General features: G+C 45.2%; 1 protein-coding gene across 1 annotated transcript; it reads right to left on the bottom strand.

Annotated features, from left to right (window-relative positions):
* Positions 1-475: 475 nt before the first annotated feature.
* On the bottom strand, positions 476-16,987 carry nuak1b (NUAK family, SNF1-like kinase, 1b). Its single transcript, XM_030054160.1, has 7 exons — positions 15,739-16,987; positions 10,494-10,614; positions 6,725-6,876; positions 5,475-5,540; positions 5,236-5,355; positions 3,421-3,553; positions 476-3,289 (listed from the first exon to the last, which is right to left on the bottom strand). The coding sequence occupies exons 1-7, from the start codon at positions 16,024-16,026 to the stop codon at positions 2,196-2,198; spliced, it is 1,974 nt and encodes a 657-aa protein (XP_029910020.1). The 5' UTR covers positions 16,027-16,987; the 3' UTR covers positions 476-2,195.
* Positions 16,988-18,177: the final 1,190 nt, after the last annotated feature.

Here is an 18,177-nt window from a genome sequence, read left to right as displayed (position 1 = left end):
TGTAACACATTTTCTGAGGCCATACAGAACAAACGAGTCACATACTGACCCTGAAGACAAGCTGTATCAACAGCCTCCGGCATCTCATATAAAAACACTTATAGCCACCAAAAAAGAAGGAATAATAAAACAAATGTGAGCTAAAGCCAATGTAGGGATGATTTCATTCACCAATGGGGATTCCCAACTCGCAGAAAAATTCAAAGGACTGTGTTTAGTCCTTGACCGGCTTAATCCCCTGAAATATTTCAAAGCTTCATCACATCTTTGGTTTAAAACAACGTTCCATCTACTTTCTTCCTACTCACTTTCTTTACTTTCACTATTCTACATTACAAATCCTTCAACAATCCAACTCCTCAACCTTTCCTGTGTTTTACGGGAAAGGCCTCTCTGATCTCAACACCGTTCAAGGCATCACTCTTTCACACTCTTCCCCTCTAGCTACAAATCACTACGCTCTACCTCTCTCTTGCTCTCGAAAGAAAACAATAGCTGGCTAATTGTGCTTGGTTGACATAATGGACTAGTATACACAGCTGGAGGGCTGAGCGCCGACCGCAGATCCCACCTGTGCTGAGTCGGGCTGGGGATGATAGAGATCTCTAGCACCAACACGTCTCCAGCCTTTGTCTGAGGAATGTGCTGTGTCATCAGCAGGCTACAACAAACCGACTTACTTAGCTCTTTTAAAAGGGCTTTGGGTAAAATATTAACTCAGTCAACAGTGGAAATCACCTTACCTGTTGTTGGCAGCTATTGTACTTTTTATCTGTCCTTGGGCATGTTACGGTACTTAATCGATACTAAAGTGGCCTCGAAAATGTGAAATAACTACAGTCAAGAAAACCACGATTGTTTTTATTTGCCAGGCACATTCCAGGACTGTGAGAGTGTGTCTGAGTCATGTACCTTCACTAAATGTCCCACTAGGTGAGCCCCTCCAGACCTCTCCTGCTGGCAACAAGTCTGTGTTCTGCCAAGCCACCCAAACTGCTGACAAATCAAAGTATGGGATAAAAACACGACAAAGAACACACAGTTCAAGACTCTGTCATCTTTCCGAGACTGCCTGTCGTTCCCGGCATATCCATATGTGCGTATTTCTACTCGTGGTAGACATGGGAAGGAGATGAGACTGAGCTCAACTGTAAAAGTTCTGGACTGACCTTTGAACTCCTTTGAACAAGTAAGGCTAGTCTGCTGTGTGTTCAAGGCCCTGGGTCTCTCCACATTCACAAAACATCAAAACAGCACAACTGGTGACAGGTTGGCCTGGCTTTTCTCTCCACTTTAAGGAAATGACATACATAATTTCATTATGAATCAAAAAAGGCACTTCCTACATATTCCCTGGTATCATACACATATATAGGACATACGCTTTTATGAAGATATACTTGTCTGCGTGTTTTACATGCGCAGCCATAGTTATATATGCTGAGTATATGTTTCTCATCATTGAGTAACATAATTATATATGTCAGTTCCACACAAAGAGTTGGAGACAATGAGCTTTGGACTCTTCCAGTAACAGCCAGCACCCACCAGTTTGGTATTCAAAACTAAAAGCTACGCAAAACATTAATAAATAATCAACAATGTCAGTTATTTTTGGAGCAAGACCCTGGTTTGTTAATCTTTTTTTAAATTCAGGAAGTAAAGATCACAAAAGCATGTGCTCTGTGTGAGTTTTAAGGTGCTTTTGTAAACTCAAACTCGAAGTGGGTGGCTTGCTTAGAGAGCCAACCAGTATCTGGTTGCTGCGTTTGTGATTCTAACTTGCCTTCTTGCTGAACATGTAAACATTTTGAACACAGCAAAGTCTATGGGCGGGCCAAGAGGGCAGACTGGGTGGCATTCACACATGCCAGCTACTTCTCTGCTTCCTGCTCACTTTCTAAAACCATAGCTGGATTTCATCTGGCCAAAGAAGTGCGCACATCTCAGTGTGTGTGTGTGTGTGTGTGTGTATGTGTGTGTGTGTGTGTGTGTGTGTGTGTGTGTGTGTGTGTGTGTGAACATAACACTTCCATCAAGATTTCAACCCTATTTGGGAAACCACAACATCCCAAAGGTGTATCCCAGCAACACACTGGTCGTTAATGCCATCCGTGTGCATCTTTACACACTCACACATACACACAGTTATGTTAGATTCCCTCTGCCTCCTCTTTCCCTTTGCCAGCCATCTGTTAAGTGAGGTTGCTGCTGATGTCCAGGGCTTGCTGGTACACCTGAGTCATGTCCTCCAGGTCCCCCAGCAAGGAAAAGCTGCCGTTGTCCCCCGGGGAGCCCTTTGTTCTGGGGCCACGGCTGAACTTGGGTCCCTGGAGCGGCGGCGCTGCCTGGAAGCCCTTGAAGTTGGCAAGCTGTAGCAGGTTTTCAGCCGAGACACAGGCCCTGATGTTAGGGCGCAGGCTGGGGGTGGAGGGAGGCCACTCAGCACCGCTGAGGGAGCTGGGAGACATGGACAGGACAGAACTGTCCTCCCCTACCATGCTGGAGGGCCGACTCTGACTGCGGGACAGACCTGAGTCAGCTGAGGGAGCAGTCTCCCCGAGAACTCCAGCCACTGCTCCTGCTGAAGGAGGCCCACTGTAGGTGGAGTACTTGCCATTACGCTTCAGGATGCCCTTCCTCCCCATTACTCTCTTGGGTGGAGAAGTGGCAAGCAGAGACATGGTGGCACCCCCTAGCAGCTCGGAGGACTCGCTGCGCTCTGGGGAGGAGTAGTACCCTGATTCCCGCTGTTGATTGTTCTTCAGGATGCCTTTCTTGGGCAGTGAGGGCACCATCTTAGCTGGTGAGCCCTCAGTCAGGGTGAGTTCCTCCTCTTCACAATCTGGGCTTGGAGTTGTCTCTCCCCCTTCAGCTGGCTGCAGCAGTCCAGCCTGGCCCAGTTCCACGTCTTCCAGACTGGGAGAGCGCTGCTCCTCTGTTACCCTGGTCTTCAGGATACCCTTGGGTCTCTTCAGACCTGGCTTGTCCTCCACTCCACAGTGTGGTGCTCCTGCCTCACTGTTTTCCTTCTTGGACTTTTTGGGCCTCTGGCGGTGCAGCTGGGGCAAGGCTGCAGGCTTGCCTCCAGAGCCACGTGGCTCAGTGCGGTTTTGCCAGTCGATGAAGCGGGCCAGCATGGGCGAGCCTCCATGGTCATGTTGGGTCTCGCAGTCACACACACTGTTCTTCCAGCCCCAGTTCACCCACCAGTGATTGGCGATGTCTTCCACTGTGGCCCGGCGCTCAGGGTTCACCATCAGCATCCAGCGGATCAGACCACGGGCATCTAGCAGGGAATGATACAAATAAGATTTCTAATGCTGACAGACTTATACCTAGTGTGTATGTGTGTGTGCAAGTAGTACCATAAGAACATGAAGACTGTTTTGCAAAACAGGGCAGAGGACACTGCCATACCTGAGGATTGAGTGGGTTCTCGGTACTCCCCATTGCTAATCTGGCGAATGAGGTTCTTGTGGTCCCCTCCATCAAATGGCATGGTCCCGTAGACCAGGGTATACAGCAGCACCCCCAGAGCCCAGCTGTCCACCTGTAGGAAAACACACAAAACACTGGTCATAAACTAGTCCATTCAGTCTAATGAATACAGTCTGTGTTATGAAACATTTATTGCAGCACACAGTCACTGTACAAAAGACGCATGTCAGATCTGGTATTATGCAATGGAAACAGGTTCCTCAGTTTTGTATTGATTAGTGAATCATAGCATTAAAATTAGTGCTGTGGAACAAGCTCAGCTGCTCATGAAAGACCTTTTTGAGTCATGCTTGAGAGATAACTTTGACATTTACAAGTACACTAATCACGCATATCCACACCGACTTCAAGAGTGTCTCTGCTATAGAGCACTACTTCTGTAGCCCCTGTTTTGTAGAAACACTGTGAGACTCTGGCGGGAAACTGCTGGTTTCCATGCAGATAAATCCTGTCTTTTCCACAGCTCTGTCAGGCAGAAGCAAGCACTTTTTGACCACCAACCTAATGCAATGTGGCTTTGTGAGTAAGTGGTTACATAAGACTTTGTGTCTGGGGCATGAGGAGGTGCAGAGCCATGGGGAGGAGGTGGGGGTGGATGGCGTAATGAGTCCAGCAGAGATGGCAGAGCCGCGATATCCTGGACCCTGACAGCTCGCTGGAGACATACTGCCACTTGCAGATCAGCAGACGTCTGGCTCAGTGTGTGTGTGTTTATGTGTGTGTGAGAGAGAGAGTAAGAGAGAGAGACAGAGAAAAATGTGATGTGTGCGTGTATATGTGTGAGAGTGTGGTTAGGGGTGGATGAGATCTGGGGGAATGTGTCTCCTGATGGCTGTTGCTGAAGCTTTGAGACATTGTCTGGGAAGAGGAAATTAGATAGGGCCAGCTAAAGAGCAAGTGAACTTCCTCTAAGGGCCGCAGAGCCACACCAAGAATGTTTTACCCTCTTGTCCTGATGGATACACTGCCACTGGTCCACTCCCGAGGGCGAGACAGGGCACGTACTATTGTTCTTTTTTAGTTCCCTATGTTTGCTGTAATTTGTGGTTTCACCCAAAATAGGGTTCTGTCATTTTGATTGCAATTGGCCTGCTGTTGTTTTTAGCACTCTTGAGTAAATTACAGTGAATTACGCTAAATTGAACGGTTGGACTTGGATATCTAAAAATGCAAGTTTTTTTCCCTTTTGCTTTGTTTTGTGTAACCGATCCGATTTAGAGACAACGCCTTTTGGAATGACTTCAAAATTGCTAGATAAGTTGTTTTGGGGAGACATTTTTCAGTCTTTGTCTCACCAAATAAATTTAGCAAGACTCTGACAATGACCATGAGCTTTCTTCATGGTCATGCAGTTCATCCCAAGCCTTTCAAGATGGAGAGAGTGAGCAGAAATTATCCCACAGTTCCTTCACTTCAAAGGACCCAGGCACATTAGGAGGAGCAGGATAGAGGAGGGGAGGGACACTGACAGTATCTGGGCTCCCCCACAGTGTAGTTGTGAGAGAGCTCTCCCTACAGCTGAGGACTAATACTAATCTCATCAAAGAACCACCAAGTAGAGCCTACCCACCACTCTGTATATGTGATGATCACAGTGAACAGTTACTACTACTGTAATCACGATGAAAGCTTTGCAAGTTAAAATGAGCTCCTGAAGGCTCACAAACTCTGATAACAATAGACAGGAATGGCAGTGATGATGAAGGTTACACATGAAGTCTCATGAAAGCTTACCTCTGGGCCACGGTAAGGTCTCCCGTTGACAATCTCAGGAGAGGCGTAGAGTGGGCTGCCACAGAAGGTTTGCAACAGCTTGTCCTTATGGTAGAGGTTGGACAGCCCAAAGTCAGCAATCTGTGGAAACGGGGAAGTGTGAGATGTTTAAACTGGACAAATAATAATCTGATGTGAGGTGCTGTAACACTATCAACAATATTGTGGGTAACACATCATCGATGAAGGCGGAAATTTACCTTAATATTACAGTTTTCATCCAGTAGCACATTTTCCAGTTTCAGATCCCTGTGTACCACTCCATTCTGTAAGGAGCAACAAGAAAAAAAGAAAATGATCACCGATACATCTATTAATGTATTATTCATGACAACTGAATCCAAGTAATAAACAGTCCATTGTATTATGAGATGATTTACTCAGATAAAACTAGCTTGTGGCTCTCAGGGGAAATCAAGGCGGCCTGTCGGTCTAGTACTGTTTAATTGGTCCTGTCCCCTTTGGGGTCTTTGTGCTGACATCTGCTGTGATTCAAATTTTAAAACCAACTCACATGTGTCACATAAACATGAGCCTGTAATTACCACCCTGTATGAATGATGTTCTCACAACATTTTGGGATTAAAAAACAACTATGTTGTTAATGCCTGGTTTTGAATAGCCCAGGAATTAACATGTGGTACACAGGGGGATGGAAACCATTTCAGATGTGGAGGAGAGGCAATGACTTCACCAGTATCCAGCTGTAGCTGGGTTGTGCTCTGAATGGCATTTCCCATTGGTTATTCCCTGACATGCAGCTAATGTTCACATACTTCTGATTGGTGGAGACAAGGTAGGTATGGTCACAGCTTGTTGTGTCAGTCAACCACACCACCCCACCCGGTGGGAGGTTGTGCTTGGTGGTGATGACTCAACACCCCTGCCTGTCTGGGACTCTCCTATCTATCTAAGGACCATGACATCATCTCTATCTCCAGCTGGTAGGAAGATGATGACAGGGGAGCCCATCCAAACAAGTCCTTGGCCCTTGGGGGTAGACAGCAGTTAGCGAGGTGTGGAACAAGGGTTGACAGGGGCGTGGCCCGAGCTAAATCCTTGAGGACAGTTCGGGGGAAATCCAGTGACTTCCATCAGTGTGTTAAATGATGAGGATGGAGTTAAAGCAGGGGTTGTTTGGTGCACTGTAATCAGAGTGTGAGCCTGAATTCAACTGGCCTGTGTTCCATCTCCACTCAGAAACAGATGACTCCCTAACACCAACATGCCAAGAAAAGCAGGCTGCATACAGCACAGCAGACTGACTGGCTATGTGGTTGACTATGGAGATGCATGGTTAATGTTACATTTAGCTCTCCTTGGGCTGGTATTACAAAGTATGGATGCATGTGTGGCAGAGAGAGAGAGAGCTATATCATCAATTGGAGTAGTTAAGAAAATCAATGTGCAGCTTTCTTGCCATATGTAGGCCATGGGTGTGTTATCTCACCTTGTGACAGTGGTGCACGGCAGACACAATCTGTCTGAAGAAGCGTCGCGTCTCTCGCTCACTCAGGCGCCGGCGCTCACTGATGTAGTCATACAGCTCACCCTTGCTGGCATACTCCATCACAATCACAATCTTGTCTTTGTTCTCAAACACTGGGAAAAGATAAGAGATAGAAAAATTGGCCACAGTTCACTGCTATCTACCTTCGCCACAATAATAACTAGATTAACGACCAAAGAGGTGGGAGGACTCTTCATACATTCATCTAAGTTTCAGTCTATCTTTTTAAAATCACAAATGGCCCTTGTTATGTAAAATGCAAACTAAATGAGTTCACTTTCCTCCTGCCTTTAGAGCAGGAGTCCAAATTCCTGGAGAGGCACATTACATCTCTGTACTTCTCCCAGGGTTACATCACCCAAACCCCACCTCATGAATCTGGCTGCAACCTTTAACGGCACTGCAGGGAGGGGCTGTTAATTCAATTAAGCCCACCCCTAAGAGACTGAAGGAAGTACAAAGAAGTGAAGAGGGAGAGAATGGAGGAGACAAATCGAGGAGAGTCAGAATGAATTACATGGACAGAGGGTCCACTATAGTGCAATGTCCTTGACAGTAACTTATCGACTTCTCATCATGTCATCACATCTCACAACCTACTCCCACATTCCTTGTTACCACACTGAGTGTCCATCTGTTGCAACAGATAGGAACACATCACACTAAAGAATTCTCTCACCAACTCTGTTTGCCTGTACTACTCATTACTCATTTCAAAGTCCATTATGCCCCCCAAATTGCGAATTGCATCTCCTCTTTCCTTCTGAAATGAGGATAAATCAACTACATTGCATGTGTGTTTCTGTGTGAATGATCAGAGAATCAAAACAATGTTCATGTCCACTCTTCTTGTCCTTTTGTGCAACAAAATCACAGAGAGAAAACTTCACCGGGAGGAAGTAAACTTTACTTTTGTGTTCATTTAGGCAAGCTCATAAAGGTTGGTCTTACAACTGAAAGAGGGAATTGGCTAAGTTAACTATCTTCAGCTTCAATCTGGGTTACACTACTGGTCACTGGAAAAAGCAAGGCTATTACTGTAACATTACTGCAACTTGTTACTATCCAGCTCCAGCTCACCAAACATATCATCCTGAGTCAATATTTAGCCCTCTGGTATATAATTTCAACTTGGCAACCTACTTCTCTCCCAGCTATTTGGCATGTAGGGAATGAAAATGGTTAGTCAGGCAAAGAAACAGAGAGAGAGAGAAAGAGAGAGAGGGAGAGGGACACCAAGGAGACGACAACAACACAGTCGACCGTGTTGCTCCTTATTGTGCACTGATTTTCCCACACAGCAGGGTCACCGGGGGTGAAGGCCTCTGCTTTCTGCACCCATGAGTGAGCACCTTCATAGGCTGTCACACTACACTCCTCAACCCCCCTCCCAGGCTCCCTTTAAAGACATAATCCTGTGCAAAAAACACACAGTTGCTGAATGATGGTAATGCTCCCCAATTGTGAGCATCTGGCTAATCGGGGCAGTAACAAATGGGATGCAAGCTATCCGCCCAAGAGTGGATCCAAGCTTTCTGATTGGTAGACCGAGTGGTGACCCAGAGTGACATTTGCAGTGATCCGTGGAGCCAGCTCCCAGTGTGCGCTCTCATTTACCTTTGACCCCCGGTGGTGAGGTAATTACCTGGCTTACAAAACTTTAGCAGTTACAGCCCAACGGGTGCCACAGCCATCACTACATTGCTGTCACTCACTGGGCTTTGTTCACAAGTCAGGCCCTCCCATCCCACTAATTAGAACTTATTGTCCTATCGCCACATGCTAATGATAGACCTGTATAGCAAGTGTACATAGGCAGGGAGTGGCAATGTACTGTGAATCCAATAAGAACTGAAATCTGGATACTGTTTGATTCTGGAATCAGTTATGGTGAGTGTATGGTTAATTGTTTTTGTCTATTCTAAGCTTTAACTTTAACATAAGGCAGAAGTCCTCGTCATGGTCCATCTCTATTCACACATCTACACATTACTAACATGTTGGTTTGATGAACTGATCTGAGGCATTTACAACATCTTTTGGGGTTGCTGGGGTTACTTTAAAAGCAGATTTCTGGAGTATGAGTTATGCTGAAGGAGCGAGGAGCAAAATACACTTTTAAATACCCTGCACAGCATGCTGATGGATGCAGAATGTGAGGAGAGAGAAGGAGTGGTAAAAATCCATCTTCACACACACATCTGGTTCAGCTTTGCTTCACACACGGCAGTTAGCAAGCGCTGTTGAAGAGGGTGTTGCCGGATACACAAATCTGGGGGCTTTCTATACATCTCCAAAGAAGGGCTGGGTGGGGGCCAGGCCACAACAGTAAACGCTGGGTTTAAGGAGAAACACCAGAAAGGAGAGCAAAGCACTACATAAAAGAGATTGGTGGAGTAGGCTGTTCACAGAGGAGGGCTGTAGGCATAAGAACACCATACAGGCCCCTCGAAGTTTATAAAAGCTGGGTGTTCTTTTAATCAATCTCCGAGACAACACACAAACTAGGTTAAACCGCAGGCCTACAGCTGACTTCTGGCACGTTCCCATGACAAATAGCGCTGTTTGTCGCATACACATGGCGCTGATAACGATCGGAGGACTTTGAAACCAAACAAAAAACGGTGGGTGAGCCAGACTGGGCAGTAGCACACAACCAACCACCAGTGGGGAAGGACTGCCACCCTGACTGGGCGTAGAAACTCTGGCTTTGTTGGCATAAGCATAAAAATAGTCACGAGTCACAAATCACATGATGCCAACTCATACACAGTAGTGTTTTGTGACTTTAATTGCCTTCACATAGGCCTAGGTTACATTATATAAGATGATGAATTGCAAGCAATACGCCTAAAGAATTCAATGGGAATTGTTAAGCCTTCATACTCGCCATTAATTCCACCCATAGTTCATCTTTTTGTTTTTTTTAACCAGTGAAGTTAAGGTCTTTCAATAGGACTCATATCAAAAGGAAAGGAGGTTCACCCAAAGAGTAAATATCCCGTGCCTTACTTGAAGACTTTGATATTTATAGAGTTGCTTCCTGGGTTAGATATATGTGAAGATTGCTGCAGGGGGAGCTTAGGGCCTTTCCTCCTCCACATTGCCCTGGAATGGAGTCAGCCAGGGTGCAGGCCAAGGTGACTGAGGTTAACCTTGTGTCTCCATAGCTACATTCATACACACATGTATGCACGCACACGGATACAGACACACAGACACTCAGACAATACACACACAGACGCACACACTCATTCCCATCTGCAGCTGTCTCTAAATATCAACAGATGTCTGGTCTTGAGATCAAGACCAGGGAAGACTAGGGATGAGACCTCTTAGATGTGGGAGAGACAACCCCCCACTGAACCCCCTCCTTTCTTTGAACACACAGACACACACATATGCCCGCGTGCACACACATACGCCCGCGCGCATGCACACACACACATACACACACACACACACACACACACACACACACACACACACACACACACAGTCATCTAGACTTTTACTGGCCCAGGCAGCCAGACAGAGCAAAGAAGATGAATAACATCCCAGAGCTGTAGTCCACATCTTATTATGACATCTGTATGTCATAACACGACAATCCAGCAGCCTGAGTGGAGAGAAGGGCAAATTGTATTTGTGTGTGTGTGTGTGTGTGTACGTGCATGTGTGTGTTACTAGACAAAAGGCAGACCCTCACCTTCATATATAGAGATGATGTGTGGGTGGCGGAGTGACGACATGATCTCGATCTCTCGGCGGATGTGAACCATGTCCTGCTCATCCTTGATCTTCTCCTTCCGAATGGACTTGATAGCCACCTGGAGACAAAGAATACACTCTAATCAGATGGCTTATTGTTAATCTTACACCGAAATAAGATTTCACAGTTATACTGTACAATGAATGACCAGGGTTGACAATGAGTGTCTTTTTTGTTAGCTCTGTAAAACACCTTGTGAAAAAAGGGTCCTGAGAATCCAATCCATTATTTTGTCAGCAAAAACATGCAAAAACTACCCAGTGACTATTGTTCCATTTCCCCCTCTCTAATAAACTGTATGGGCTTTGTCAACTTCATGTAACCCCCTCCCTTGGGTCATACAGGGCCCATATAACTACCTTTGACCTCTCATTAATAAGTGCTCACAGACATGAGTCCTAGATGAGGCAAAGACGGGGAGGCGTTATCCTACTCTCACACGGTGTAATTCGCGCAGCCTCCAGGGTGCTGAAGGTGATGAAGGTGCACTCTTTGAGAAAAACAACCTGGCACGTGGTGCTGTAATGGAAGCTTTTTTGTACTTTTCAGGGCCCGAGCCTGCACTTAGCCTGGCGTTAGTCAGTGTTTGGGCTACGCTGATGATCTGGGCCCCTAACCCCGCTCTAATGGAGAGATCAAGTGGCACACTCACAAGGTTCTGCACTTGGGTTTCCATGGCAACTCTCTCACTTCAAAAAATAAATAAATAAATAAATAATAAAGTATTTTTCCTATGGACCTGAAATACTGTAAAATAGAGAGTGAGTGGGGTGGAAATGTCCATGATTTGTTTGGGTAGGGTGGCCTGGAGCTTGGGTGGAGTGACCTCCCTGAAATCAAATTTGACAAATTCAGTCCTCCCCACATTCATGTTTCCTCTACTGCCAAATTTTTCTTGAGCAAGACACTGAATTCCTGCCCACTCACTCATGTAGGTCGTTCTGACTAAGAGCATCTGCTCACTGTAATGAATGAGAGTTGGTGAAGAAATAGGACCTAAATCAAGGATTCAGTTTTCTATCCCAACTGACGGGGCTGCTGCAGGAAATTCAGTCAACAGTCAACAATTACGCTTGATTAGATGATATTCCATTGTCATACAAACGCCACCGGCCTAAGCGCTGACCGCAACTGGATGCATTCAAACCTCCAACGTTTAGGCCACGCATTCCTAAAATGAGAGGTTAGCAGCCTACTCCAAATAAATCAATCGAAAGTACACAGTCTCGCACATGTCCCTATAATTGTAGCCTAAACATTCTGGATTGAGTCCTTGGCTTCCTTTGATCAGGCCTGTATAGGGTCTATTCACTCTGAATTCTGTTAGTTTAAACTTTTGTCCTCCCCGAGCAAAGCGGTTGTACTCTGAGGAGCCCGGCTTTATTCCATGCAGCAGAAACCACAGGCAGTAGCGGGTGCCAAGCTAATTACTGTGTACATCAATAAAAATAACCCCAAACCGGAATAGCTCCTATCCAGAGCGTGTCTTGATTACACAGAATTTAAGAAATAATTCTATAATAAACAAGAGGGGGTCCGGGGTGTCCACATGCTGTGTTCCTAATTGGTAAAAGTTGTTTGTGTCTTTAACACTGTTGTTTTCCTTTACCTCATCGGAATCAGCATTTTGTTCGTTCAATGTTTGACCTTTGTTAGATTTTTTTTTTTTTTTTTGACTCAAACTATTGGTGTGTAGCAGAGTCCAAGTCAGCTTCCTTGTTTTAATTTAGAAATGAGATGGGAGAGTGCCAAACTGTCCAGGGATATTGTGTCCAGGAGCTGCCACCTTTGTACTTCCCCAAATACCATCCATTCAAATTCTATGAAGAGCAATTTTACACTCAATCTGAGAAGGGTAATCTGAAAGCTAGAGCAAAATGCCTTTTCTTCTAAATAGCTAGTAATCAATCTTTAACCAACATGATCTTAATCCCACACTGTATACACACTCATTGAATGAGCCAGCATTCCCACAATTGGCTTGTGAAAAAGCCAGGCATCCCTTGTGTATCTCTTCATGTTTCCCTGCCCTGACCCCTTTGTGGATCATTAAACAGGACTGCAGATCAGCCACTCGCCAGCTGGCTGGCCTGGCCAACACAGCTACGTCTGTCCTTAAGTGGATCCCTATTACTGTCACTCACAGTAAACAGCTGCTGTTTTTCTACCCATGTTCGCTTCTGCCAGGTATGGGCTCAGCGTGGCCTAGTGCAGCACTGCCCCCCTCCCCATGCTTGCAATAGCGTTTGTTTGAAGTGAAAGTCCATGTTTCGCTTCACTAGAGCTTGACATCGTCCAGCTCTTTCTCAGGCCATTAAAATAGATGAGGTATCCATCACAAGCTCACCCCTCCCTGCGTTTTCAAAGATCATGACCATGTGTTGTGACGAGTGTGTGTCTGTGTATGTGCGTGTGTATGTATGTGTGTGTCTGTGTGAGTCAGAGGCAGGATACGAAAGACAGAGATTAAGGGGTTGGGGGATAGCCTTAAAACTTCCAGACAACTATCTTCTCAAACAGGGCCAGAAATTGTAATACCTCTTCAACTACACCACACAGAGCGGAGGAATGTCCGTGCTTTCCCTTCTCCATGTCCCTCCCCAGTGAATCCATTGTTAGGGAGTGATGTAATCTAGTGCTTTAAGCTCATATTAACGTGATTCTGTCAACCCCTGGACTGATGCTGTCCTGTTATGGTGGGGTTCCCTGTGTCTCTATGCTGACAGTGTGCCCCCCTCTTTGATGGACCCCCCCATACAGGATATTAACTTTCCTCTCCAATCTCATTTCCTGCGAGGGATGGCTTTTCATGTGTCACTGCCCATTCTAGGCCCTGCTGTCACCACAACCTTTTCACTAAAGTCATCAACATGGCTTAGAGAATACACACACTCACTCCCTCTATCTCTCAGACACACACACAGGAGCAACTCTTTAAGCGGCATGGACAACACATGAGCATTGCACATGTCGTATATACATAGATATCCCCACAGTGACCTCTAACCTATAACCAATTGCATTCCATATAACATTGGATTTCCAGGCCAGGCTGCCATGCAACACAACATATGGCTGTGCAGATTAAAGCAGCCATTGCCTTGGTCCCACTTTTGCTGACACACTGAATGTGCCCACATCTAATCAGTCTTTCTCAAGACACTTAAATCAATTCCACACATGCACATAAGCCCATGCATGCACACAAACAGAGCACACACATGAAACCTCTTCAGTTTATCTCTTCAGTCCTTTCTGCTCTCTCTGCTCTTCTCATTTGCTTTGTGGAACGAGCCAGGGAAAGCTACAGCAAGTCAAAATCATTGCGTAACAATCTCCCTGCACTGCTGTATCGGCCCATTGGACACCAGGGACAACTTCTGGGTCTGAGGTCAAGCAAACACTACCAACACCGTGCCGGACATGCATGGCCCCGTGAGGATGCCAGCGCCCTCATTCTGTCTTCCTGGATTCTGCTGGTACACCATGTACCAAGGCACTGATTCTCTAAGGGCTTCCCTGGGAGAAATAATCTACCACCTGAAACAAACTGATGCAAAAAAAGACCTATATGTTTTTCCAGCATCCATTTTTGTCTCAAGCATTCAGACAAGAAACTCAGAGTGCTGTGCTTGGGACACTGCTACAGATAAGAGGATGAATATAGGTATTAGCCCGGTGAATGTGAACCTCCAAAACGTTATTTGAATATCTATATTTTGGGTATATTCACACATATTCTGTAATAAGCTGACATATACATGTGAAAAATAAACTTACAAAATGAACCCTCTGCCTATACACTGTTGATGAGCATTACAAATGTAAACAAACCTTATATATAAGCCTCATGGTTGGCTGCCAAATACTATTACTACTTCAGAAAATAAATTCCAGTGTGAATAAATTATCTTCAATCCAATAAATCACTGGGAAACATCTAAGCAAAGCCAGCAGTTGTGGATTGGGGCTTTGAATATAAAATGGCCTGAGCAGGGAGGGAGAATTAACTAATACTGATGTCTTGAGAAAGAAGTAGAAATCCCAGAAGCAGACAGAAGTCCCAAAGCTCACTGATGTCAACACACGATATTCATTCCTGCAAGTATGCATTATGCAATTTTACTTACACTTGTGAAAAGAGAATGCTTCACATTAGACCTTGTGCCACAGAACAATGAACTGGAAAACATGTTGAAGCAAGGCAAAGAACCAATCAGTGCAGTCTGGAGCTCTACCAGAGGGTTTATGGTGCCCCCATCTAGCATGCAGTCGCCAGGAGCTATGAAATGGGGCTGGGGGGAGGGGGAGGGGGTCATTGTTGACCCATACTGAGTGGCCCCCCCACCCCCCCCGGCATTCTGAACGCATGGAAAGTTCTTCCTGTACTGCCAGAATGGGCACAGGGGTCAAATTTTGACACACATGGAAATTTGGGGAGGTGTGCACGCCTGCAAGGACAGCTCATAAGTAAGGTGCAAAACAGCAGATGGTGTTGGTCACAGAGCCAACAAGTTGCTCATGCAAAAACAGAAAGTGATAGACTGTCTTGTACATTACAGTAAGACACATGCACACACAAAACATGAATAAAACCACAAGGACTTGATCTATCTACAACACTTTGGAATTCTATGGAGAAGTGAAGCATTACTCAAACTGTAAAAAAAATAAATAAATAAATAAAAAAAAAATACAAATAAAAAAATGGAAAAAAGAGATGTTAATTTAAAAAAAGAACACAACTATCTTAATTAATAATGACGAATAGCGATAACTTAAGGCAATTGATATTGCTGTATTGCGTTGCCCCCTATGAGCAGGCCCTATCTCTGCTTCAGTGATGCATATCATTGGGGTCACTGAAGTCGCATCAGTCAGTCAGTAGCCGGATTTAAACATCTGCACTGCAACATCCGGTCGCGAGCCCTGCACAGGACAAGGCGTTTGCGACCGGCTCCCGGGGCCCCTCGGGGGCGCTGAGCATTGGGGGAATTCCCCGCGGGGGAATACACGCACGCGCCTCTGAGCGCAACAAAGCACTTATTTTGGACCAGTGTTGTTTGAAGTGACTCGGGCAGGGGCGTTACAATAGTGCCCCTAAATTATAGGCGCATGGACCCACTAAAGAGGACCTCGACAGATGTTTACAATCGCTTAGAGCGGTTCTCAAGTGGCTCACCTCTCTGCCAGAGTGCCGCTCAATGGCCTTCTTGACTTTACCATAGGTCCCTCTTCCGAGCGTCTCCAGCAGTTCATAGCGGTGTTTCAGGTTATGTTTGTGGTGGTGTTTTTTCACGCCCGAGTTTCTCCTTCCATCACTGCTTGCCTGAGTCTCTGCCGGTGGATTGCCGGCAGGTAGAGGTGGAGGGGAGAGGTCACCCCGAGTCGGTTTGCCCGCTGAGGTTTGGCCCTGTTGGGCCTCGGGACGGGATGCCCCCCGGTGGGGTGACAGACAAGCGGTTTCCATCTCACTAGGGAAGTATTCAAACTAACTCCCCACTGTTAAATATTCCTAACAAGCTACTTATAACAAATCGATAATATAATACTTATAGGCCTAGTAATAGTATTAATAAATAAATAAATTACAAGAAATTACGCGTACTAGTTATATTATTACATGTGGAAACTTACATTTCCAGATTGTCTTGGTTGATCACTTGGCTTTGATCATGCTTAAGTGACCAGAGATCCCTCCTCCTACCTATTCATGTTATTATCGCTGTGTAGTCTAACTATAGTCTGTTGCCAGATTAAACGCAAATATCAAAATGCCATTGTCGGCTTACCAGAGATAGATATATAGTCCAATATTATTGCATATCTATTCATTCTAGGGCCATAATAATGTAGCCCAATATGTATTCAGATTTCGACAGCAGGCTGCATGTCGGAAGCTGAATCCACTTTCGATTTGGAGAGGATATAGGCCTAATGGCAATAGGCTATCTGCGAGCTCTGTCCCGACAAAATAAAATATAATAAAGCCTAAGAAACGGATCGGACTTATCTTCTCACTCCTTAGTGGACTGGCATGATCTGGCGTAGGCTAGTCTGTGGTTGATTCTAGGTCGTTCACATTATCTGTCGTCCTAAATGCTGCCAACATCACTGACTCACAGCTAAAAGGCGAGAAAGCAGCAACGAAACCGGCGTTTTGGATGAAGATGACCCTCATTTTGTCCACGGCCCAGGTGTCTCCTCATTCATCTGGACTCTGTCTATTGTGCGATTGGCCCCGAGCCTCGGTCGACGGTAGTAGAGGTGCGCTCTGATCGGACACTATCTCAAGCTGAGACGTCTTGAATATTGCCATGGTCGTTTTGCTGCTCCCCCTCTTCTTTTTCTTCTTCTTCTAGTACCCGTCTTGTTTCTACCCCTTCTCTCTATCCTCCACCGTAAGGAATGTGAGATGATCCGAGTCCGGAGGCGGAGTTACACAGTCCTCCTCCTTCCCTGTCTCTCTCTTCCCCTCTGCCTTTGTGCACTCCTCCCTCTCATCCCTCCGTTACTATGAACTGCTCGGCAGGGGCGCAGCTAGAAATTATGGGATCCGTACCTAGGCGATGACCCAGGGCCCCCTCTATTGTCTTCTCATTCCCAAATCAGCATTATTTATGACAGACCAATGTCTATTCACAGCTCCCACACATTCAAACATGTTTACTGATTTATTATTATTATTATTATTATGGATGCTGTCCTGATAGCACATTTCGCTGTCATTCTTTCACAAGGAGTGCCCTGTTCAAAATCTGTCTAATGAAGGAAATATTATTGTTGTCTACACATAAAAAAAAATTCCTGCATATTCAGGTAATGCAGTGCAATGTCTTTTTAGAGGTCTACCATATAAAGAAAGGAAGAAAAAATGATTCATTTATTTGCAGTTTTGTAGATTTCAACTAATCCTGCCTCAAAACTACAGCAGTATGCAATATGAGTATCATATCATACACTTAAGGACTGCAAAAGGCATTTAGGTTCAGAATTTTGTAGAGGCTGTTCCTCATCTTGGGTAGCCCCTGGAGTCAGTACACCTACTATGGCACCCAAGCAGCTTAGGACCCAGTATGACTGCTCAATCCTCACATCTTGAAAAAGATTTGTATTGATTCCTTTATACATCTTTAACGTGAACACTGAAAATGTCATAATAATATACTGTGGTGATACAAGGCATACAAAAATACCATTATGTACAGCAAGCGCACTAAAAATCAACTACTAAGTACCACTGACATGAAACCAATAGGAGTGTTATAGTTTTTTGGCTCCCTTTCTCCTCACTGTTAGTGCAGGTTGCAACTACTTAGAACTGTATTAGCCTCATGAACAACACTGACAAACTCTAGTCATTGGCCAGTTTTTCTCCATATAACATAATATGACTCATAATATATGCACTAGTATTCAGTGTACAGAAACTTCCTGTTGCCCTTAAAATAAGCAAAGCGTTGTTATGTATAGGTCTGAGCCAAAATGAATCATTTCCTCATGCCCGATAGCTGAGTTGCACAATTGTGTCTGGAGACAGAAGAAATTGCTCAATATGTGATATTAAGGAATGAGAGAAAAGCCATGTGAGGAACTTTGCAAATCTGAAAGAAAAACATCC

The sequence above is a fragment of the Myripristis murdjan genome, chromosome 6 (assembly GCF_902150065.1).
Source record: "Myripristis murdjan chromosome 6, fMyrMur1.1, whole genome shotgun sequence".
In the NCBI taxonomy this organism is placed as follows: domain Eukaryota; kingdom Metazoa; phylum Chordata; class Actinopteri; order Holocentriformes; family Holocentridae; genus Myripristis; species Myripristis murdjan.
The sequence above is the reverse complement of the archived record's forward strand: the minus strand, read 5'-3'. Positions and strand labels throughout refer to the sequence as shown.